A 25460-nucleotide genomic window follows, 5' to 3' on the forward strand; every position below is an offset into this window, starting at 1 on the left:
GGTGTGTTGCTAGGGTTGTATGGCGGGACATTCTAATGGGATACATCCGCTGGCCGTGGGGAGACGGGCGGCGGGGCGCTACATACCCATGTGGACTGGCGCCCTGCCAAGCGGTGATGTAATACAAGACCCACCGGCCACATTCCGTGGCGCAACTGGTAAAGCGCTGCGCTGCCAGGCCTCACGGTCTGACAGGGCGGCGGTTCGAGCCCGCTCAGGCCGGATTCTTTCCATTGACTAGGAGTGGTTACTGTCCACCTTGAGCAAGGGGGATGGGGTGTGTGGTGTGTGAGGTCCTGCCAGTACCCATAGATCGACGATAAAGAGCACTTGCTCATGTCGGGAGGGTACCTGCTGGCGATTATGAGTCCAACACTTTATCAGGCCGTGGTGAATTACGCACACACACACACACACACACTCAAAGCTAACGACACAATATAATTAATCTTCCCAATAATTTAATCGATGGATGGAATGCTTTCCCAAATTAAATTAAGTAACCAGTCTACACAAGTCGGATTGTATGATAGAAGTAAATAGATTACGAATTAGACTCAATTCTTTAAACATACAAATAGGTGAGAAGCACACACACACACACACACACACACACACTTTGCAAGGGGCGTTTATATAGTAATGGCGGCGAATGTCTTGCTTGGTGATACATTGTGCGCTAAGCTGTTAAGTGTACTATCAATAGGGTGTTGCACCTATTCTAGGCTCGGGATCGAGGGAATGGGGTCGAGCAGAGCCAAGGTTGACGTGGCGGAAATCTCTCCCTCCCCGTGTAAAAGCTTGACTGACGCAATCTTCCGGGCCTCCGTGCTGTCCACGAGAATGTGAAAATTACCTCACGTGTGGTTTGATTTCAAACACCAGAATGACGACTGTTTATGAGAGGGGTGCCGAGTTGTGAATCCTATCTTGGGAGATCGTATAGTGGATATCGAATGTGCTGTGGCTCGTATGGGTGCATGGGAGGCTGTGTTGTTGTGCTGTGGCTGCTGTTCACAGGAAGCCTCAGGCCGCCGCAGGATCCACAAGCACTGCGTTCGTGACAGTGCAAGTGAGGGAAGATTCAGGTCTTGGCAGACCTAGCGGAGAAAGTGTTTTTTTGAGTGTGTCGGCGTGAAGCATTCATATTTAGGACAAAGGTGCGTAAAGCGCTGCCAAGGCGGTGGCCTACACGGTACACGCTCACTGTGCTGCCCCGGAAGTTCCTTTGAAACACATTCACTAACTAGTTCCTCTGTCTCCAGTCAGTCAGCCTTCGGCACGTGTGGCTGTGAGCAAGGCCTGTAAGGAGAAGTTTTCCATCCAGCTTGGCCCTTGAATCCACATACTATTGTACAAAGTTTTTTTTTTTTTTTTTTTTTTTCAATCCTGCCTTTGAAAAGTTTTCTTGAAAAAAGAAATCCGTATTATCACAGATCATTATCACCATGTTAATGGTCGTTGTGGCTTACTCGTATAGTTTCCCTGAGAATGTTTGTGTGATATATGTCTCCAAGATCCAAGCTGGCTAACAGACCTGTCCTGTCCACCAAGGTCGCGAGTGTGTGCAGCAAGAAACAGTCATCCTTCCGGACCTGCATGTGACAGGAAAATCGCTAGTGAGCTTGTAATTTTTCCAAAAAATTAGTATGCATTAAAAACATACTTTTCTCAATAATTGGTCATGACTGTCGTCTGTATCGTTTTGACTCGCACTGCGCTTTTTCCTCAGTTTAACTGTTAACTTTAATTCTTGCGTAAACTCTCAACACCTGTCACTTGTGTACACTAACTTGCACTCAATCAGTCAGTCATCTCTTACTCGGACCTAAACAAAAAACACACTTTGCCACGGGGTTTTGCCGCGTCTGCAGGGAAGCGGTACAGACTAGCTTGGGAAGTGGCAGCCCTTTGACCTTGTGGCAGCCAATCTGTGCCAGGAGGGTGAATGAACGGTGGCGAGCATCCCGATGGCCTTCCCCCCCCCCCCCCCCACACACACACACACATGCACACACACACACACACACTCTCTCTCTCTCTCTCTCTCTCTCCCTAACACACACCTAATCAATACTTCAATGATATTTTCTACCTATCCTCGTCTACCTTGACAAACCCACAGAGTAAGTTTTTTTTTTTTTTATCATTTCGTGGGCCTACACATGAGCAGTGGGGTTGGTCGTGGCCTGTCGTATGTGCAAGCAAAAAAAATCGAACAATATATAAATATGATATAAGGATCAAGATAGAAGATATCCTTGAAATGTAAAAGTATACGAAAGTTTAGGTTATGCAGCAAAGAAATGACCTCCGATGCAATTGTAAATGTGGAAAAAAGTTAGCTGCTAAACATGCTAAATAAGAAAAAAAATCATGTTCATAATTATATATCAGAATTGAGGTCATCCTAATAGAAAAAAAAGTTATAAAAAGTCGTTCTTGATAAAGAAAGAAGCTCATGTTTGTATTAGGCATGCAAAAAGGTAAATAGTCAACAACAGCTACTTACATTCTACACAAATTCATGATTGGTTCTAGTAAATGACAGAGTTAAGGTCATAGTTACAGGTGACCTCACTGTTAACCTGCCTCATTAACTGACAGCAGTCACACACTGAGCAATGGGAGCACGCACTATGTAGAAAAAACCCGTATCTCGACACGGTCTCGTTAAATAACTAGTTATGGGGGCATATCTCTCACCCCTTCATTGCCTTTGAATACCCCCCCCCCCCCATTCATTAATTTTTCACGTATTTCCGAGCTAACCGACCTCTCCAGAATATTGCATATTGTTTTATTCTTTCACAGGAAAAACATCCATGAATCCAGTGCAGCGCGCTGTTTTGTAATAAACGAAGTGAAGACCCAATAAATTGCTTTCATGCAGTGATTCAAGGGTAAATTTACGGGGAATAGCATCATGCTATTTAAAAAAAAAAAAAACTATTGATGTGCATATACAGGCGCGTAATTCGGGCAGAATTTTTGGGGGGTGAGGGGCTAGAGGGCATCATAGGTTCACGTGTTGGGGGGGGGGAGGTGGCGAGCGAAGTGAGCAAAGTCATGCTGTCGGGGGATGCATGAGAACAGCTGTTTATCAACAAGTCTGTTTGTCTACATGCGCTTCTGAGCATGCGCAGATCGCGGGAGGATAGCTAGGAACAGGGGGACAGCCAGGAACACGACACCGTGTCACACGAGCGATGTTTTCTGGCATCTTGCTACCAAATAATGCCCGTAGTGGTGGCAAAACGTGCGTGTGTAGTCACCCTGTTGACTCGGTTAGGAGCATCTTCCACTGGTATAATCCCGCAACCAAAACAATGTGTAGGTCTTCGGATTTACTGACTGGAAACAACAGTAAATGAATCCTATCTTCAGTTATTTCGGGATATTAATTCCTTTGGGCCTCTGTCATCTTCGTGTATACTTCTCTCTTCAGTGTTTTCTTGCATATACTTGGGTCTTTGGTGTCTCACAAGCACTTATTTTCTTGTAACATATCGCATACAGACGTGCATAGTTCGGTGGTGTATGTGGCGTCGTCTGCTTCAATGCAAACAAAGATCCCCGCACTGGCGGCAGGAGGACTATTATAGTTATTGATTGATCCACACTAAGTTAAAAGTCTTGTCAGTGTTTCGTTATCTTAATGTTGTCGCCTATACACGAGGGGAGGAAATCCAGGTGGAATAATTATGATCATCCTTAATTACTCCAGTTTGTTCCGTGAACCTTACCATTTCTTATATGGCCCCTTGGTCTGTCCTAACTCAGTGAGAAAAGAAGCTGAATACTTTACATAAACTTTTGGACTTGCTCATGTCACCTTGAGGCCGTCTTCTGAGTGATCGGCACCTTCCTGTGCTGGTGCGAGCAGGAGAGACAGACAGACAGATAGATACCCATCACACTTAATCTATTGTAACATAACTGTCTTGCCTCCGTGCTTTATCAGGATACCACCACCGCCACTCCTCTATCTTATCCGTGACATAAATGGAGAATTTTGTACCGTTCCGTTATATGATGCAGCGAGGGTTTGATAATGATGCTAAGAGAGAGAGAGAGAGAGAGAGAGAGAGAGAGAGAGAGAGAGAGAGAGAGAGAGAGAGAGAGAGAGAGAGAGAGAGAGAGAGAGAGACGTCTGTCCGAACAGTACTGGTATATGATCGTTATGACACATGCCTGGAACATACCACGCTCCCCTTTTAGTCACAGGTGTCGTCAATTGGACCCGTTGTGGCTGCACCCAATCAAGCACACACGCCTTTAAATCTTTTCTCTCTGAGGCCATGACCTGACGTGGGGCCTGGCCAGTTTCGTTGAAGCTTGCCTTGAAACCCCGGGAGGTGAGAGCGGCAAGGGCTGAACGCCTCACAGCTAACTCCACTGCGTCATATTCTTACATTTCGGCGCCCGAGCACACATTTGACAAGACTTTCATAGGCGTCGTGGGCATTGCCAGAGGTAGTTTTATGACCCTGTTGGTAGACTGACCCATCCTCTGTACCATGAACCCAAAGAGACACTCATTCAGAACCTGACTTGATTTCCTTTTTGGCCTTTGGAAAGAGTGATGTGAGAGGCGGAAGCGTCTGAGAATACCGATTTAGCTGGGTTGTCTCTCCCTCGTCCTGGTTTTGAGGGGCCTGTTTGTTACACGCGGCGGCTATAGCTGGTCTGCTTCATAGGTTTTCGTTTTCTTATAAATCGATACCTGGCAGTGAAGTGACTCATCTCAACAAAAAAACACTACATAAACCCAAGCAGTCTCTCTCTCTCTCTCTCTCTCTCTCTCTCTCTCTCTCTCTCTCTCTCTCTCTCTCTCTCTGATTTTGTGTGTGTGTGTGTGTGTGTGTTAAGAATTACCATCATGAAACTCGTTCCACTTATGAATGTATGGTGGAAGCATCTCTCGACACTTCCTTTCCCCATCCTGTCGTTAGTATGTCGCTGTCATCGGCGAGTTGGTTCGCCACCCGCCTGGCAGCCCCGGGCCCCGCACCATTGAGCGTCCTCGTTGCCAGGGTAACTCACACCCACCAATCCTCGCCGCCACCCGCCGTTCCCTTTTTCCTTCATATCTAGGGTCGAGGCGGAAACATAGGCAACATTAACAAAAGGTAGTCCTGCACGGATGATTAAAAACAGGTGGGAGGGAATCTGGTGTTGCAGATGGCTCTGTTTGTTATACGCTTCGTGGCTGGACATCACACACACACACACACACACACACCCACATGGTAATAGGATATATTTCTTTGGCTTCTTATCCATTGAGAACTGCCCCAAGATAAGGCGGAAACCACTAGAGTATTTTTTATCAAAATAAGTGATAACGAATCGTTTTAAAGGGGAAGTTGGGACGTGTGCGCGATTGTAGTGATAAAAAATAAGACACCATTATGTACCATGTGATGAAAGTACTCGAGAAGCATCTAAATAAAGACGCATCGTAGAGGTTCATTGGTTCATTCCCTTCCGTTCCATCCTTACACGAGACGAGAAGTTAGCATAGATCACACCAACTATTGTTCAAACTTTCTTACAGTGACCGATATTGACTAAATCATCACCCCCTCGACCCATCTGCAATCCTCCTCACAGTACTAAGAGCGGCGTGTCCCCCGCTGTATGGTATTCAATCATCTATTTGTACTCGTTTGTGAAGTAGTGGCGACTCGCATGAACGCTAACTTGTGATCCTTCCTGCTGTCTGGGTCTCTCTAATTAGGATGTAAATGAAAGTCTATTGCACTCTGCATTGTTGGCGTACATTTTGAAAAGAAACAATACGTTATTAACTAATTGCACTCATTCTAACCGCCGGGAGGAATGGATATTTAAAGAACCCATTAATATACTCCACTTATTCCACTCATACATTTTTCTTGACTATTGGGCCGCTCCTAGCCTTGCCAACTCATTGCAGTGTATTTTTGGTTTCCATCTGGGATGAAGTGATGCTGAAAAAAAAAAGTATATTGTGTTTCAATGGTTCAATCTACTCATTTCTCTTGATTACCCGGTTCTGGTTCCTTCTATCAACTTTCGTCCCTCTGTATTTGAAGTACGTGGATTTTGGACGTCTGAAAATGAATGGGGATCTTTATCTTCCACATTATGAAAGTTGTTTTGTGTTGTGTAACCTGACTGGGCATGGGCACCAGAATGGATATGGTGTGGCAGAGAAGGAAGATAGAAGTCTTAATATTTATTCTTTGAATCCCCCTGTGTACAGCTCATATTGAGTGATTATGTACTAAATAAGTGTACCAAATGAAAAGAACAGACTGTGAAAGAACTTTAGTGTGTCATACATGAAAGATGACTTCAACCCTCATCATGAGAAGAGAAGATTTGGGGATATCTTGGGCCCAGCTTGACCACTCCCCTAAGGTCAAAGGCACCACAACAGGCGTGGGCATGGCTGGCCCCCTCACCTCTCAGTGGCCTGTGGATGGGAAGAGTCTGGCTGCCCAGATTGCCAGCACAATGCCCACCCCTCCAGAGTCCCCTCCTCCATCCCACCAGGCAGCTGCTGTTGTTACCAGTGTATGTGACCCTTATTATCAAGAGTCACCTGTTGAAATTCCTTACTCATTGTACCCTCCACCAATCTAGCTGTAGTATGCATTAACCTGTAACTCTTCTGTTATGAAATGCATAATTCCTTTCAAATTTTTCATCCAAAATTCCCCAAAGATCTCTTATGAAATGTATTTGTGTGCTTATAACATATACTTCATAACATATATGATATATTGCTGTATCAGTAATCAATAATTGAAAGTTTATATTCCTCTACTTGTGCAATTTATAAGTTGTTTTAGAGGTCATGACTTATGCTAATCCAGCACTAACTTTGCCCAAGCTTGAAGTGATAACATAAGCAATACTCCAGTTTATTTTATTTTCAAGTGTTTTCATGGCCATTCCTATTGATATAAAGCTACAGGGAAAGATTCAGTTAATGTTGATTGTCATAAATGTCAGACTACCTGATAAAAACAAGTGTGGAATCTAAACATGAGAATTTGAAAACCAGTTTCATCATTATACTTCAAACCTCATAATCCTTCTTTAGGAACATAAACTGCATGTTAACTGAAGAACATGACTTTCAGAGCAGGGAGTGTGAGCTTCAAGTGAAACATTAGTAGAATATCAAAATTTGTATCTAAACTGCTCAAATTAGTGGAGTGTTTCCCAAAAGACTTCCCCCCTTTTCTTATCCTATTCAAACAGTAGTTCTCTTGCTCCCTTGAATGGTGAGTCACATCACAGAGCCTTGAGGGTTCTGTGTGGAGCATTACCATCACCACTTCCTCTTCTAGTTATCCCCCAAAATTAACCAGTTTTAATGTACTAATATTAAAAATATGTAACCATATGTGTATTAATCTTAGCAAAATTAATGCCATTTAAACACTAGTTCTATGCATTGTTTCCCTATATGATGATGCTAATGTTTTCTCTCTCAAACATGTAATGCATATCTAATATTATAATACTTATTATTTTACTTTTTTATCAGTAACTTTTAGAATTCCTTTTTATATCATATTTTTTTTTGCTGACACACAGATGAAGCAATGCAGTTTTTATATTCAGTGCATTTTCATCCTCCAGAGTGATTCTTGCAGCAAGACTACAAGTAGCTTGGGATTGTGCAATCTCTTGAGGGTGTCCACAAGTAACTCAGACAGATACTTTCTCACACGGAAGTGTTGTTATGTCTTCCACTGCCTAAACCTCCGCACCAACTTTAACTATCCAGACATACCAAATAAGGTGAGATCTTAACAGTCTTATGAACTGTCATCCATGCATATAACTCAGTTTGGACCATAAATAAAATAGAAGTGTGTATAAATGTCATTGATTTTATTTAGCACTTACTATGGGGGCAATAAATGAAGAGAAAGTCCGTCATGAAGTGTATTTGTTGCAGTTAATCATTAAGGATGAGTGTGTGGCAACAGCACTGGAGCAGGTGGTGGCTGAGGAGATGGAGCACAAGGGGCTGGAAACCAGTGACAAGAAGGCATATCTTGCCATCCTCGCCAAGTATTCCAGCAAGGCCAGTAAGATCTTGCATGAAATGAAGGCTGCTTTGTCCAGCACCCTCATCAGGTAAGGAGAGCTGAAAGGTAAAAGCTGCCTTTACTTTCAAATATCCAAGCAGGAATGGACATTAAATTAAAGTCTCTCTCTCTCTCTCTCTCTCTCTCTCTCTCTCTCTCTCTCTCTCTCTCTCTCTCTCTCTCTCTCTCTCTCTCTCTCTCTCTCTCTCTCTCTCTCTCTCTCTCTCTCTCTCTCTCTCTCTCTCTCTCTCTCTCTCTCTCTCTCTCTCTCTCTCTCTCTCTGTAATTATCGAAAAAGTATGAATTGATAAAATATAATTCCTATTAATTTGTTTGCATTGAGTGGACTGATGAAAAAAGTAATATAGTAGAATTTAAGTGTGTATGCCCACTGTTTGAGTAATTCATAAGCAACACCTTTCCTAATATGGGCTTTGAATTATTGTTAAATTCAGATCCTACTGTGTGTTTCTCATTTTCCTTTGTTTGTTTCAGATTAACTGGATATGTGTTGTTCAAGGTATTCAGCAACCTGTTCATGTCAGTGACAGTCCATGGTGACCAACAGGAGGCGATAGAAAGGGCAGCACAGAGAGACACTCCTATTATATACCTGCCTCTCCATCGATCTCATGTTGACTACCTCTTTGTCACTTGGGTCCTCTTCAATAAGCAAATTCCAGCTCCAATTGTTGCTGCCGGGGACAACCTTCGTATTCCTATTTTTGGGTGTGTAAAAATTGTTTTTAACGAATGATGAGGGCTAGAAATAGTGTTGTAATGATGTTAGTGTGGGACCAACTCTTTAATTCTTTAGTATGTTGCCAGAGGATTACATAAAAGGGTTGCATTTTGAACGAAAAATACCTCTCTAGGTTTTTAGAATACATATATATGTGTTGATTTTCATCATCAAAATCATCATAAATGCCTCTGAGGTGAAGTGGTACTGTTACCTGCAAACAAAGTTCCTCCATGGTTTTAACAGCTATTTTTTTTTAGCACTGTGTCCTATTTTAATGTTATGAGAGATGAATAGTTAAAGTTATGGTATCAATTTTTACTGGGAAATTTCTTTAACAGATGGCTTTTGAGAGGTCTTGGAGGTTTCTTCATCAAGAGGCGTTTGGACACTGGGAAATCTCGCAAAGACATCCTTTACCGCTCATTGCTGCAGACCTACATGACACATGCCTTGCAGGCTGGATACAACCTGGAATTCTTCATTGAGGGAGGGCGCACTCGCACTGGCAAGCCTGGAATGCCCAAAGGTTAGTGCAGGTCGTCAGCTGTATTGTAGTAGAAACTGTCATGAACACTGCATCACTTTTGCTGTGGCAAATAAAAACAACCCTCATGCCAAAGTATTCATACTTTATAAATGTTGGACTGCAGAGTAATATATTAATTTTTCCATTTTTCACAGGGGGCCTCCTCAGTGTCATTGTAGATGCGTACAGCAATGGCACTCTTGAAGATGCACTTATCATTCCCATAGCAATCAACTATGACAGGCTTCTAGATGGCAACTTCATCAGAGAACAAATGGGGCAAAGCAAGGTGTGTTTGACATTAACATATACTTTTTAAACATCTAATATGTTAGTCTTGTTTCAAGAAGAGACTCTAAATAAAGAAGATTGTTCCCCTTAGTAAAATCAAAGGAATACTATTATAGCCTATTCTTACTGTGAGGTTTGCTGAATATATGATGATTGAAAATATTTGATACTTACAGGTACCAGAATCATTTTGGGGAGCAGTGAGAGCAATAATGAAGGCGCTGTCTACTAATTATGGTCATGCAAGAATTGACTTTGGACAACCATTTAGTCTCCGAGAATTCATCCAGACCGTCAAAAGAGGCTCTGCTCAGCTTGCCATCAGCCAACCACAGAATGAGCCACTGCCCGGTTGCACTCCTCCCCTTTCCCCTTCACCTCCTGGTGAAAGTCCACGATTGTCCATTGGCAATTCAAATCCACAACCTCCCATGCCTCTGTTTTCTCAGAAGTGCCACCAGCGCTCCTTATCAACACCAGCAAGCAACAATCATTTAGTATTGAAAAAGACTTATTCTAATCCCTCCAATGCTGCCAATATGGCAGACAAAACCACTCCAAATCTCACAGAAGCCAGAAGCAGTTCCTCTTTATTTGGCACAGAAGTAACTGAAGAATACAGATCACTTGTCAAGTCTCTTGCTGTGCATATTGTGTATGGTAAGCATGCATGATATAAATAGTTTTTAAACCTTTTATCTGATTATCTGTGGACATACACATACTATACTTAAAATTCCATTACATATGATTTCATTATAAAATTTTGAATTGGATATTTTAGTCAGATTGATGTAAATAGAATGTTATAGCAATGTGACAAGTATATGTCTATAAAACATATCAATAAGATACAGAGGAAGGTTCTAGAGACTAGTGGAGGAATAAGTAAAAAGTTAGTTAAAGCCATGAGAGGAAGTGACTGTATAGATTAACCCTCTCCCGCACGATGACACGTTTGGCGTCATCAAGGGTAAAAAGGTCCTGGCTCACGATGACGCAAAACACGTCATAAAAGTATAAAAAATTTATTAAAGTTTTCGGTGAAAGTTCGTCAAATTTGGGAGTGTCATTTCTTAGGATAAGTTTCTTAATGATAACATATGGCAACCTTTCTAAGGAGCGTAGATGAGGAGCATGGAGCAATTTTTAGTTGTTAGCCTACTCTGACGGGAGAGGAAAAAAATAGTTTTCGTGATGTAACTCAGGAACTAATAGGCGTATGAGGATTTTGAGGATACCATAAGAATCCTTATTAAATTCCGCTCTGAAACATATGTTCGGCTAAATAAGTTGGCCCACAAAATTTGGAGCTAGCGAGTGGGGAAGAGTTGGTACCTCAGATTTATTGTCTACAATACTCTATATGGAGACTTAAAATGAGCTTGTATTGTTTATTTTCCTTTAATTTTATTTGCGCATGTTCTAGTACAAGTCTTTATGAAGCCATTGATACCAAATTTATTGGGGTACGATATATTTGAGGGTAAAATACGTCCGGGAATGTAGAGTATCGCGGTGGCAAAAAAAAGGCCGGTCGGGCCTGACGGTGAGTGAAACAGAAACTTAGTGGAAACTTATGGGGCGCAAGAGGGTTAAATTATAGCTATTAAAGTGACAATACAGAATTGCCTAAGGAAGGGTAGAAAACTGTATGCTGCATTCCATAGATTTGGAGAAAGTAGTTGATAACATGCACTTGCAATCTTCAGAAATATTACTTATGTAATTTAAATTCACCTCAACAGATGCTGAGCGGTGCCAAGCCATCATGTCCACAAATGCAGTGGCCTGGCTGCTCTCCTTTGTGTACCGAAGCGGAACAAGACTTAGCACGCTGACAAATGCATTAGATGCCCTTCGGGACTCCCTCCGGACTCGAAAAAGGGACACAGGTTTTTCTGGCAATTCTGAAGATGTTGTCAGACATGCGGTACGAACAATGAAAGGCCACCTCAGTATTTATAATTTTTTGCACTTTTCCTTTGTACTTGTGGTCAGATTTTCTTTTTATTTATATTGTTACCTGCCAAGGCTGTTCAAGGGAATTAAAGTCCTGTATGCACATAGAAACAAAGGTGTCTAACTTCACAGAGATAGACAGACATATAATGACAAATGAACAACTTTATTGACTATTTTTTAATATTTATTTATGCCATTTTGAATATTATCATAGATATTACATAATATCATGTATAATTATAATATACATAATCTTGTAGATAATAAATGTTAATTAGAGGTTTTGACATTAATGTGCCATGTGGCTTGATTTTTCAATCTTGCAGGTGCGTCTACTTGGACCTGGCTTAGTGAGAACAGAACTCCCAGGAGGCAACAAGTCCTCTTCCAGTAAGCCAGACTACTTCGTAGAGCCTGTAACACTCCTGCCAAATATCATTGAGCTCAATTACTATGCCAGTGCTCTTGCGCCTCTCTTTGCTGCGGATTCTATCATGGGTAAGTTCAAGTTCGACCATCATTTTATTATTAGTCGGTATAACCAGAAGTTTTATTGCAGTTGTCCTCTTGATCATCACCTTCAATACCATTCCTATTAGTCTGAGTCATCAGACTAAGAGTAATGTAACATCAAAGTTACTTTTATTAAATTAGTCAATAACTTGGAATTTAGTTTTTTATATTTCTTCACTGTGACAAATTTTTATGCAGTAATTTTCATGCATTTTTACTTTTTAATTTCTTTACATGATGCCATTGCCACTCTTGAAAATAGAAAGAATACATTTATGGAACAAAAAAGTTGGAAAAACTCCTAAATAATTGGTGTTCATATTTCCCATTTTATGCCACTTCATAGTTACTTGTTATAACAGTAAAGTGTTCAAAAGAAGTTTGCATTATTTTTCTACTTTTGTGTCACTTAGCTTTTCTATCCTATCCCTGTCCTGACATTGCCATCTCTTCATTCCAGTTACAAGTTTGCTTTCTGTGATTGATTGTGATCTGTGGAGCTACAAAGACTGTTCACCAGATTGCTTAGTAAATAGAAAACAGGTATGATTCAACATTAGAAATAAGTTAAATAAACTGAAATTGTAATGGTATACTTGGTATACTTATTTGTAAATACAGTTTCCTTTTGTTATTTATAAAAGCTGAATTTAAAGGACAAGTAAACTAAATTATATATGTTATGTAAATACATAACTAATATCGTACATAAAAATTGATTGATGTCACTGAAAGAATCTTATCTATCTCCAAAAAAGTTGATGAACCAGGCCGGTCGTCTTGCCACACTACTAGAAAATGAGTTCCTGTTGGCCCCTCCCTGCGCCAAGGTAGAGGACCGACTCTCTCAAGCTTTTGACAACATGGTGGACATGGGCTTACTGCAAGCATCTGTTTTCCCACAAGTATGTACTCATATTTGTTCAGCCACATCTGAAACATTTGAAAAATAACAAAATAATATTTCTATTACAGAAGGGAGGGAGTAGATGATCAGATGATTCAGATGAAGATGATGCTTAATATTTCCATCTATATAATCTTACTCCAACTACATCCTTCCTTAAAGTTATTGGTGCTTTGAGGAACATGTCGACTCCTATGCTAGATGTATACTAGTTGAAAAATAACAAAAAAATATTTATTTCAGAAGGGAGGGAGTAGATGGTCAGATGATTCAGATGAAGATGATACTGAATATTTCCATCTGTATAAGCTTACCCCAACTACATCATCCCTAGAAGTTATTGGTGCTTGGAGGAACACGTTGACTCCTATGCTGGATGCATACTACTATGCAGCTCACCTCCTTCAGAAGCTGATAGCTACTCAAATGCCAGACAAAGAGTTTATTCAAACTACTCGGAGTTACATTGAATCTCTCCTAGAGAAGGGTATTCTAAGATATGGTATGTATAAATACTATAAACAATGTAGGAAATTGAAATTTCTGTGTACGTTGCTCATTCAACCATTTGTTTTTTAATGCAGTTCTGCTAGTCATCTGATTCTAAGGTAGTTTAATGGCTATATTTAGAAATGGAACATTGTAATAGCTTAAATTCATCTTATTAACATAATGTTATGTTACAGGTGAAAGCATATGTATGGATCCAATTCGGAATGCTATCAAGCTCTTTGAATCTGAAGGAATTGTGGAAAGCTACACTCATGACAGTATACGCTTGCTGTATCTTGCCAAAGAGTTTGACTCAGAAGATAAGCTCATGCCTTTCATTAATGAAATTGACAGCTACAGGTCTTGATTGAACACATTCAGAAGAAACAACTTAAGGTATTTTTTATGTTCTTTTCTATCATAGTAGTAGATTACAATATTATTGTTCATATCTAAACTTTTCTCCTACTCAAGAAGATTTTTGATGGTTTATAATAATTTAGATGACAGTCTTCACTTAATCATTACCACCACTGTTAAAAGATGAAGGAAGGAGATGATAATGAAAAGATGAAATATTAGTAATCAGCCGAGTTACTTTATTGAACTAAAGTTAGAAACAAGGAGTGCTTCCAGAGGAGTGTAGGTCTAAATTAGTTCCACTTGACAAAGATAAAGAGACCAAGAATGAATGCAGCATTTGCATAAATATATCACGTGGCTTTGTGACCGAGGAATTTTGAATGAGGATCAAGATGAGCATAGAGAAGTATACATTACTTCTACATACAGTGAAGGAGGTTGAAATTGGGGAGTGTGCTAGGGTCTAAACTAATTTTTTACAGATGTGCAGTTAGAGTGATCAGAGCCAAGGAGCCTCCTTGTCAAATTTTGTGCCTCTAGTGTCCTACTGTGTTCTGGCATTAATAAAGGACTGGTAGAAGCTGCCAAAATAGTTGTGTGAATTGTCAAGGAAAGAATATAATGAGGGAAAGAGAATGAACATCAACTTTTAGCACTTTTCAAAAGTCAGCATATTTAAAGGTATTATCAAAGCAAAAATTTAATTATCTAGGGGATTGTACCTCAGTAATTACAGAGACTTTATTGCAGCAGATTATTAATTTCTTTTCATTCTTTTTTTTTTCAGCTCCCTTGAAGTTGAGTTACTCTGAAGTAGTAACAAAATTTCTTTTGAGTTATACATGAAAGGAAGGAGGTAGACAAACATGGACATCCAACTGTTCTTCATCCATATGTCTCCACCCTTCTTCCTTCACATGGTTTCGTCTTGTGAGCTCTACCATCTCAAGGAAGAGAAACTTGGTGCCACTGTTAAGGACAGTGTGGATCTTGATATGGTATCAAGTACGCAGTGTGATTTTTATTCTTTCTTCAGCTAACAGCGTAGTCCATCAGCTAGAATAGTGATGTACTTTACTAATGAAATTACCAGACTTGTAAATACATATGTATGTAAGTGCAGGGGGATGCCAGTACATAGTTCTTTATTTTCTGGGATTTTGTGTTGTCACTAGGTAATCATCATTATACAAGTTGCTCAAAATTTGAACTTCAAATACACTGTAATATACATGATTTGACTTTATATAGCTACAGTTTTCTGCAAGTTTCTGAAGGATCTAACTTTGAGTATTTTTTTAGGTGCTACCTACCACAATAAAAAAGTTCCACTATATAAAAAGTTTACTTTTAATATAAATCTTTGAAATTCTTCTTCCCATTTTTATTGGTCTTGCAGAAAATACATTTTTGTGATGTCTGAACTAATTTTCTTAAATAGAACAATAATCTAGTCAGTTATTGTTTTCAATCAATGTAAATGTATAGAGGACTTACTTTGATATTGTACTGTTATAAATAGAGGGCCAGCAATGCTGTAAATGCCAGTTATTTCACCAATGTTCAGAAACATAGCTTGGCACTAAGCACTCAGGTGGTTGCTGTCCATATCAATTATTGTACATTAATTAGCTTGTGGATCATCAATGTACAAATAATTAGTAAAAGATAGCTTCTCATCATTATTATATGTTATTAATTCATATGTAAAAAAATGTCATGTATATTTGAGTTAATGTAATATTCATAAGCAAAAGCTGAAGTGCAATCATGCTAAACAGAAATGTACATAGTGTTTAATATTTATTCACTTGATGCTACCTAACTGATGGGAAAATTTTATTGCATTGCAATACAGAATTCATATTTTTAGTTACCACCAGTTCTACAGGAAACTGTAATACATTGCTAGCATTTATAATAAATATGAAAAACATGTAATGTATTTTTATTGAATACCTTTATTTATACCTTTATATTACTAGTGTTGGACAGTTGTAACAAAAACTAATTTATGGCACGGTAAATTGTGCTATAAATGTGCATGGCCTTGGTGTTCATTTTCATCCCCGTGGCCCTTGAACTTAAGGCAGGAAATAACCCATTACCCCGGAAACGGGCAGTGTGACGACCAGGTTACTGCAGTTATCTTCCCCAGGTACACATTTACTGACCAGCCTGAAAGGGAGGAGGAGCAGTTGCTGTCTGACAGAGCTGGGATTTGGAATCCATGCTTGGGATGAGCAGTATCGACAAAAATACTGGTATTGCCGATGCTGGTTTCCTGAAATAATACCAGTACGCCTCTTACCGGTATTAGTCATGACACCGGTAATAACGGTATTTCCTCAAAATACTGGTAATACCGGTAACGGTATTTACTTTTGAAATAGAAAAATTTTCCTTTGCCTTTATTCGTACAATATTTAACACTAAAATTGCACAAGGTAGTTTTAGGTGACATAACTTTTATTATTTTTTGCATAAGTAGTATTTTTAACATAATGAGGATAAAAAGAAAATCAAATCTTAAACATTTATTTTGGGGTTTGTGTGTAAGAAGAAGAAGAAGAAGAAGAAAAAAACTAATAATAACAATAACAATAATAATAATAATGATAATAATCATTCATTCATCATTCATTTCATCGACGCCTGCTCCTATATAGGAGCTCCCACCAGGGGATGGCCACGGCAGAAGAGTTTCCAACTATCTCTTTCCAGACCACAGAGTTATATACTAGAGGGTTCAACTCCAATCTCTCGCCACGGTGAGAGGTGAAGCCACTGCTCCTGCCTGTAACTCTGTGGTCAGCCGCCATAAGGTGACGGATTGGCGACCTCTCCATGATTCCACATGTTTACACTTAACCACTATTAGTTAGCCACCATTATGATATTTTGGAAAACCGAGCCCATCATCGTGTTGATAAGACATTGGTGCATATCATCATCACAAATTTATTGCACTTAGGTATACCTACAAAAAAATAATGAGAAAAATACATGGTTGCGTATAAACAATTTTGTTCACCTTTTTTGCTTCAACTCTTTGTCATCCATGTACTTTTTATTGCATTAGATTTTCGTTTACAGTTTCAAATTCAGCACATCTTTCCGATTTAGATGGTATATGACATGTACCAATGTAACAATAATCAGGGGGTAAAAAATGGAAAAGAAAATAACAAGTCTGGGAATCCTCTGTATTTAACTCTGTGTTCCAGACACTCCCGCCTTGCCTGCTCAAAATTTCTCAAAGATCTTTCCCCCCTCTCCCTAACGTACTCCTGCACCCTATCTCCATCTCACTGGAGGTCGTCCTCTAGCATTCCCTCCCTCTATCTCACTCACATACACCCTCCAGCAGGTTTCAACCGCCAGTAGCCAGTAGTGAAGTCACGTCAGTGCCTTTGTATTTACGTATTTGAATAGTTTTTATATTCATGAGGTTGGTGCATTCAGTGCGTACAAAAGGTAAAAAATACCGACGAAAAAATACCGGTATAGCAGTATATCGATGTGTTAAAAATATACCGTTACCGGTATACCGAATTGTGCTGCTGATACCGGTAATACCGAAACTAAATACCGGTATTCTGGTATACGGAATACCGGTGCACATCCCTAATCCATGCCCGCAGATTCGTAGCTATAGATGTGCCAATACCTACACCACAGAGGCGCTAACTTAACCTAGTCAAACCTAAACCTAAAAACCTTGGTTAAAGTTTTTAGGAAGCAGTGCCTGAGTGGTTAGTTTGTGGGCATGGTGTCTAGAGCACTCGGGTTCAAGTCCCGTCGGATGGCCCTCGTTCAGCACCACGTCGAAATGCTACAAGCTGGCTTACGACTACCCAGTGCCCACATGCTGTCCTGAAGACCATCTCTCAACCCGAACTCTAGATAACCTCTAATGAGGAATGAGAAATAAAGATGAGTTACTGGGGGGGCATAATGAGCCAAGCAAGATGGCGCCACTTTAAAACACTTGCCCATCAACAAGAAAGCCCACCCGGCGCCTTAGGGCGAACGTAAACAAAAATATGTATTTCATGCCATGTCACGTCAAATTTGATAAGAAAAAGCCCTAACGTCGTGGTTGCTTGATGGAGATCTACCATGAAGAAAATGAAGCCCACACATGCAGTCAGGAAGCCCTCTGAAACGGGTTGAAACAAAGGTAATGTGTCTGCTGCTAAGTTCGTATATGTTGACATGACTCGGCAGATAACATGTTAGTTTGACGCTCGTTTAGAGGAAAGACAAGCAAAAAAATTACCTCGTAGGTGTACATAGTGAAGTATCTCAAGTCAAAGATGAAGAAGAAAAAGAAGACTCGTGCCAAGACCAAGACCAAAGCCAGCATTGTTTACCATGACCCGTTACAAAGGCAAAACTCACGACCGACTACTACTACTACTACTACTACTGACCGGATTCACGCCTCGGCTGGAAAACTCCCTGGCCTTTACCGCCCATCTGTAAAGTGCTCTTCTATGTAGTCCTCACAATGGCGGCAAGACCTCCATTTACATTCCCTGCCATGTGTGCCTAAGTTCTCCTTCAGACACATGAAGAGAACACTAATTGCTTAGGCACGGAATGACACGCCTCGGTTCTTCGGTAAGTAGGTTATTCCCTCGTTGAGTAAGTAAGTATGGAATGCATTGAGTGGTACTTATGTGGCTCTGTAATGCCCATTGATATTAGATTTGAACTCTTAATTGAGGTGAAGTTCATAAGTGACACCTAGTTGGGCCGCACCAAAGAGTCATTTTCCAGCTTCTGACCCTTAATTATTGCCAAAAAGCATCAGGAATTAACGATAACTATAAATAAATCTAGTTATTGGGGCCCAGGAGACAGTTTTGGGGTCGAAAATCGGTAAATATAAAAGGCAGAGTAGGAGACAATCTGGCTTCATTGGTCTAGAGTGAATTCTTTATATAACACCAAAAAAAAAAAAATATTTTCATATCTATGTATAAGAACCACTGGTCTAGAGGGTTAGGATAGGGGGCTTTATTTTTAAACACATTGTCACCCAAGTTCACATATTTGACAAGGCTTTCATAGGAGTTTGGGGGATTTCCAGAAGTTTTATGACTCTGGTAGTTTCACCTTTCTGTGCCTTGAATCTGAAAAACCACTCATTAGAACCTGATTGATCCCCTCTAACCTTTAGAAATAGCTGATGTGAAGAGTGAAAGTGTCTTATAATACTGACCAGGGTCTCCAGCCACTCGATGGCCATCAGGAGCACATGTCAGAACTCAGTGGGACTGGAATATTGGTACTACAAATTCACAATCTCAATTTCTTAATAAAACAAAGTAACCAAAGTAATTAACCAGCCATGACTTTCTTTAATGTATATTCTTATGACTGAATCAGCAAAACAAAATCATACCACAGTTCTGAACCATAACAACAGATTCCTTCGTCATTTGAGTAATTTGGCTTCTTTGCAAATCATGTTGCGGGTGCCAATACCATAGATACATTCAAGAAGAAGTTGGATAAATTCATGGATAGTGAGGTTAGGCAGGGTTTAGCTTACAGGAGCTACCTTGTATAGTCCAACCAGCCTCCTGCAGACTCCTTATGTTCTTATGTTACGGTATGTTCTTATAATTTATTTTTTCTCTCAATAATTTATTTTTTCTCTCATAAGTCATAATTTCCAATAATCATCAATATTTATTTCAGTTAGCAGCAGCAATGGGCATGATACAAGAAAGCTCCATTGGGAACTCTACCACCACGCACATATCAAGACGACAAATGCGGTTCTTGGTGGCTGTGTTGTTGGTGCTAGTGTTTGGTGCCTTGCTCACCGCACTCAATATATACGAACTACATCGGCTTACTAAAGAACACTGGACCACAGCACATTCAGAAGGTAAATGACATCAAGCCTTGATTTTTGAGTCACTCTAAATTTAAGCCTAAAACTATCATGCATGCAAACTGATTTGTAACTCACTCTTCATTATACACATCTTAACGGGAGACTTAAGAAGCTGTCTGCCACCAAAAGCCACCACTACTCAAGAGACTTTCTGACTCAAGTAAGTAGTAATGCTGTAAATTTGCTTTGTTTTTATAAGTTGTGTTTGAAAGTGCTATTTTATTTCAATATAATAAATTTTCCATTTTGATATCCTTTAAAAAGCTGCTGCAATGTTGAGTGTAGCTGAATTTCCATAGATATTTTAGCTGTATTGAAATCTTAGATACTTTAAAAATTATGAATCTTTTGTTTATGAAATTTTCCATTCATTGCTTTGGGACTTCAGTTGATGAATGGAAACAAACTATGAAAAAAGAAACCATGAATAAAAGGGATCGCTGTTGTTTTGAAGTAAAGCACATCCAGATGTTATTCCTTAAAATTCTTTAAAGGTGCACACATCACACTGAACTACATAATACCATCCTTATACAATATTACACCCATGAATAGTATAAATGTTGTTTTACAGGAGTAGCTGTGGCGGAGGCTCATGGAGAAAGCCATTATGCCCGACCTGTGGCTTGGGTGCGAGGTTCTAATAAAGGCTCAGGCTACCTCATCCACGTTACCAATGTGTTCCAGAGGCTAGGCTATGATCTGGCTGAAGGTGGGGAGGCCTGGGATGTTCTGTGGTCCCACAACTACCCTTTCCGAGAGTTAAAAACGACCATGGTTCAGTTAAAAACCCACCAGAGGGTCAATCACTTCCCAGGGTCGGGGTTCATAACAAACAAGGTTAATTTAGCTGTCTCTGGCCTGCCACACATCCCAAAAGCCTTTAGAATGCCGGCAGAGAAAGCTGAACTCCTGGCTTATGCCAAGAAAAATCCAAAGATGATGTTTGTACAAAAGTCCAACAACCACCGAGGAATTAAGATTGAGAAATTAGACGCCCTCGACCTTGGACAAGATGGCTCCTTTGTTCAAGAGTTTGTCCATAATCCCTTGTTGGTGGATGGCTACAAGTTTGACATTGGAGTATACACGATTCTCACCTCCATACACCCTCTCAGAGTATACATCTTTGAGGGAGATGTTCTCTTCAGGTTAGTTTGAGTAAACTATTTGTTTGATTTTTCCTGTAAAGTTTTTTTAAAGAAACATAATTTTCCTATAATTACCTATTGATATTTGCAACATTACCTAGTTTCAATCATTATACAGTGGTACCTTGTGATTCAAACACCTTTCCATTTGAACAATTCCCAATTTGAACACATTTTTCAAATTTTGTCCTCCAGTTCGAATGTGCGTTGCAATTTGAACTCAAACAAATGGCTGCAGACGAAGCCACCAGTGTAGCCAGGTCGGTGAATGTGGTACCGCGGACTCCAGCCTCAAAAACTGGCAACCTGCAACTGCCATTTTTTCCCGCACACTCCTATGAAAAATAGCCCAATTGCGCAGGAAAAACATGGACCTGGCAATGCTGGAAGCCACTCTTGTCAGTCACGCTTGCACTCCCCTGCTTTGAACGCCGCTCTTTGTTGTTCTTGATATTTTTTGCATATTTTCTTGAAATTAACCCTCATTATGGCTCCCAAGAAAGTGAAAAGTGACAGTGCAAGTGGTGGTAGGAAGCTTAACCCCTTCACTCTGGCGACGCTGACGTCGGCGTCACAGTATAAATTGCTTCCTAATTCGAACATTCTCATTTTAAGTGTGAATCACAAGGTACCACTGTACATTTCCATGTAGATGTTTTATGATTTATTAGTAGTAGTAGTAGTAGTAGTAGTAGTAGTAGTAGTAATAGTAGATACTAGTAGTAATAGTAGATAGTAGTAGTAGTAGTAATAGTAGATAGTATAGTCTGGCTCGGCTAAACGTGCGGTTCAAAGGTGCCATGTGAGGAATAATCCAAGAGTACAGCGTTGCCACATTTTTAACCCCACGTTGGTTGCCTCTCTCTTTCTCTCTCTCTCATGGCGTTATCGCCACAAGGACTTGAATGTATTTTTTTCTTACTTATGTCTGCTTATTTTAACGTACATTCCTTCACGATATTATCTAAATATAATTGTGAAACTACTTACACATTCCAAAACGAAAGGGCAACTCAATAATAAGTATAGCATTTTTTTAGCATCACTGTAAAATATGTATGCCACGTTTCTTTATATGCTTATAAAATATTTTATCCGTAATAAGTTAACTGTTCTTTTCTATGTTATAATACTAAGATTAAATGCGTATGCATACTTGCTGATCATATTTGCCTTGGTTTTACTTATATTAGAACATTTCTACATCGTGGGCTAGGAGACACACGGCAATACTGTACAAGGGATCCCTTACGCTGAACCCACCCACAACCGCACGTTTAGTTGAGCCAGACTATAGTAGTGGTAGTAGTAGTAGTAAGAGTGTATAGTAGTAGTAGTAGTAAGAGTGTATAGTAGTAGTAGTAGTGCTATGCCTGATATCATTTTATAGCCTTTCTGGCCTAAATTGTGAGCAAGCATATGGTCCCAATGGTGTTCCTCTTTTTGTTCTTAAAACTGTGCTTCTGCAATGTCACCCTGCCAGGTCAGACTTTTTTGCCCCTACCTTTTTACCATCTATTTTCATTTCCTGCTGGAAGTATGCTTACAAAACTTCTGTGTAAGAAGGGTGAGTTCCAACCTCTCAAACTAGTACTCTTCTATAGCTTTACTTTCTTGTCTTTCTAAAGCTTTTGAAACAATCTTTAACAGGAAAGTTCTTAAACATCCATCAACTTCAAACCTTCTTTCTGATCACCAGTATGGGTTCTGCAAAGCTCATTCTACTAGTGAACCTCTTGCTTTCTTGGTCATCCTCTCTTGGCCATTTCAGTTAAACCTTTTTTTTTTATTTTTTTATTTATTTATTTATTTATTATTATTTTTTTTTTTTAAGGGAGGCAGCTTAAGGGTGAAAAAAGAGGAAACAAAAAAGCCCTAGACATCTCAAAAGCTTATAGATTTTTTTCATTGCAGCAGTCCCTTGCATTTTTTCATATTTGTTTTGCCCTAGAATTGTCTTCTTTGGTGTTAGAAACACATAGTATTGTTGTGCTAGTTATTTTCCTAGGATGTTCAAATGTAAAGACACTTTTTGTGCAGGTTTTGTACGGACAAGTACCATCCGTTTGACGCGGAGGTGCAGGCCAAGTATGTAGTTGGAGATGACTACCTTCCAACATGGAAAGTGCCCTCCCTTGTCACGTATTACAATGACTTAGGCTTTGGCATGAAGAGATCCTTTGATGCCTGGCTGAGAGCACAGGACAAGGTTTGTAATATTCGATAATCAATATTTAAATTTTTCAGTAAGTAGAACCATCATGCACATCTTCCCTGGAGACCTTTTATGATTAGTTTAGCACATTACCTAAACATACACAGTAGGATGTTTATTTGATCTGAGATAGGTTCTAAAGAAAGTTATGTTAAATCATTATTGCACCAAATTGAATTATTATTTCAATGAAACCTGTTTGTACTGGATAAATTAATACTGGATGTATTAGCAAGATGGTATTGCTTTCAGATGAGTATATTACTGATTTTGCAGAATTTCACGTCATGAGGGTGAAGAATTTTATGGTTTTAAACATATTTTTGGGTTTGTCTCCATCACCAGGATAATTTTCTTTGGATTAGGAAATACAATTATGACTAGCAGCTTCATTATCCAATATACATTTACAATCATTCATGTTGTATGCAAAAGCACAAATGATAGCCAATTAAGCACAGAATCAGGACATGTCAATGAGAGAACTCTCCCAGATACATATTCCTGAGATATACTTTGATATATTTGATATACTTTGATTTAGTAAGAGACTGATTTAATCTGCGTTTCTTTGTCATCTATTTTGTGCTAAATTGATGTTCTACTGCATCATTATTATTATTATTATTATTATTGTTGTTATTATTATTATTATTATTTTTATTATCATTATTATTATTATTATTATTATTATTACTGTTATAATTATTATTATAGTTTATTATTACTATCATTATTATTATTATTATAATTTATTATTATTATTATTATTATGTATCATCAGTTTTGTTATTATCAGGAGTAAGAGCAGTGGCTATTTTACCAATTTAGAAATATGAGAATATCATTGGTTATAATTTATAAAACTTATGATTCTATTTTGGCATTCACAGAATCCAAACCTGGTGTGGGATTCAGTTCGAGATACCATCCGTAGAGTGTTTCAAGACAAAGAGACAGCGCTTATACAGGCCACATCTCATTACCCAAGCTCAAAAAATTTCTTTGAGATGATGCGCTTCGACTTTGTTATAGACGACCAGTTACAGGTGCACCTTATGGAAGCAAACATGTCTCCTAACCTCTCCTCAGCTCACTTTAAACAGAACCGTCTGCTGTATGAACAGGTTGTGTATAATTTGCTGTCTTTGGTGGGCATTGGTCGTGCTGTTCACTCACCGAGTCTGTCCTCACGTTCAAAGGATGAAGAAGAAATGCAAGCAGCCATTAAGGATGTAGTAGTTTTTGCTGATCACTGTGCTGTAAACTGCAATAGTGGGGCCAGTGCCTGCAATGATCCTCAGTGCCAGTTATGCTTGCCATGTTTTTCAAAAGAGCAAAAGGAAAACTTTCTACAGGCTTACTTGGAGCATCAGCACCGGGGCGAGTGCCGTCGTGTGGTACCACAACCCATCCTTCCTGACCAGGCCCACAAGGCAGCTAACATGGACAGACTCTCACCAGAAAACACTCTCATGACAGAGTGGTTTCGTGGCATGTGTCTCAATGATAAAACATTTTGCACTTGATTCCACCAATATAATTATTAATATTTATACTCATTTTTCATGGAACAAAAGACACATCACCTCTAAACTTAAATTACTGAAGCAGACAATGTTTCATAAAATCAATTAATTTACTTATTTGTTTACTTAAGCAGATCATGTCATGTAACTCAGTTGCTGACGCTTGAAAGATATTCTTGAAACCTATGTCTTTGATTTTAGTTTGTCTGATATAAATACTGTCAGTCATTTAGTTCAGAGAGGAAGTTTTGCCTTATTCCATGAAAACCATGAGTCTTCAGAGTTTTTAAAATGTTGAAACACTCCCACTTCACATTTAGGTGTAATTATATATATATATATATATATATATATATATATATATATATATATATATATATATATATATATATATATATATATATATATATATATATATATATATATATATATATATATATATATATATATATATATATATATATATATATATATATATATATATATATATATATATATATATATATATATATATATATATATATATATATATATATATATATATATATATATATATATATATATATATATATATATATATATATATATATATATATATATATATATATATATATATATGAGAGGATGCTGAACATCACGGAAGAAATGGCTATGGATTTTTCTTCTTTTAATGTCCTTATTTTCCCATAATGTCAGGAGAATGTCATCCCACTGTTTCATTCTTTACATGCTTTATCTGTTTCCCTGTTACAT

General features: G+C 38.9%; 2 protein-coding genes across 10 annotated transcripts in view; both read left to right on the forward strand.

Moving 5' to 3' along the window:
- LOC127007389 (glycerol-3-phosphate acyltransferase 1, mitochondrial-like) overlaps window positions 1-15839 on the forward strand; it is a 47932-nt gene extending 32093 nt beyond the window's left edge. For 4 of the 8 annotated variants that reach the window (XM_050878308.1, XM_050878305.1, XM_050878306.1 and 1 more), the window contains exons 2-15: window positions 6251-6564; window positions 7642-7803; window positions 7964-8145; window positions 8592-8825; window positions 9180-9367; window positions 9523-9656; window positions 9835-10318; window positions 11407-11591; window positions 11950-12121; window positions 12597-12679; window positions 12895-13041; window positions 13287-13545; window positions 13730-13931; window positions 14686-15839. In XM_050878308.1, the coding sequence (XP_050734265.1) occupies window positions 6337-6564; window positions 7642-7803; window positions 7964-8145; window positions 8592-8825; window positions 9180-9367; window positions 9523-9656; window positions 9835-10318; window positions 11407-11591; window positions 11950-12121; window positions 12597-12679; window positions 12895-13041; window positions 13287-13545; window positions 13730-13902 (2631 nt within the window). In that variant the 5' untranslated portion in view covers window positions 6251-6336 and the 3' untranslated portion in view covers window positions 13903-13931; window positions 14686-15839. Of the gene's footprint in view, window positions 1-6250; window positions 6565-7641; window positions 7804-7963; window positions 8146-8591; window positions 8826-9179; window positions 9368-9522; window positions 9657-9834; window positions 10319-11406; window positions 11592-11949; window positions 12122-12596; window positions 12680-12894; window positions 13042-13111; window positions 13145-13286; window positions 13546-13729; window positions 13932-14685 lie in introns of those variants that run through there. The other 4 variants (XM_050878303.1, XM_050878304.1, XM_050878309.1 and 1 more) reach the window with 2 other exon arrangements.
- A 2435-nt stretch (window positions 15840-18274) lies between these two features.
- Window positions 18275-25047, forward strand: LOC127007391 (probable tubulin polyglutamylase ttll-15). Of its 2 annotated transcripts, XM_050878312.1 has the most exons (5): window positions 18275-18524; window positions 19611-19803; window positions 20387-20963; window positions 23004-23172; window positions 24072-25042. In XM_050878312.1, exons 1-5 carry the CDS (start codon window positions 18504-18506, stop codon window positions 24705-24707), a joined length of 1596 nt encoding a protein of 531 aa, XP_050734269.1. In that variant the 5' UTR covers window positions 18275-18503; the 3' UTR covers window positions 24708-25042. The 2 variants fall into 2 exon arrangements, with proteins under 2 accessions (XP_050734269.1, XP_050734270.1); XM_050878313.1 differs by lacking the exons at window positions 18275-18524; window positions 19611-19803 and adding an exon at window positions 19810-19972 and having other exon boundaries at window positions 24072-25047.
- The last annotated feature ends 413 nt before the right edge of the window (window positions 25048-25460 follow it).

Source organism: Eriocheir sinensis, chromosome 35 (assembly GCF_024679095.1).
Source record: "Eriocheir sinensis breed Jianghai 21 chromosome 35, ASM2467909v1, whole genome shotgun sequence".
In the NCBI taxonomy this organism is placed as follows: Eukaryota; Metazoa; Arthropoda; class Malacostraca; order Decapoda; family Varunidae; genus Eriocheir; species Eriocheir sinensis.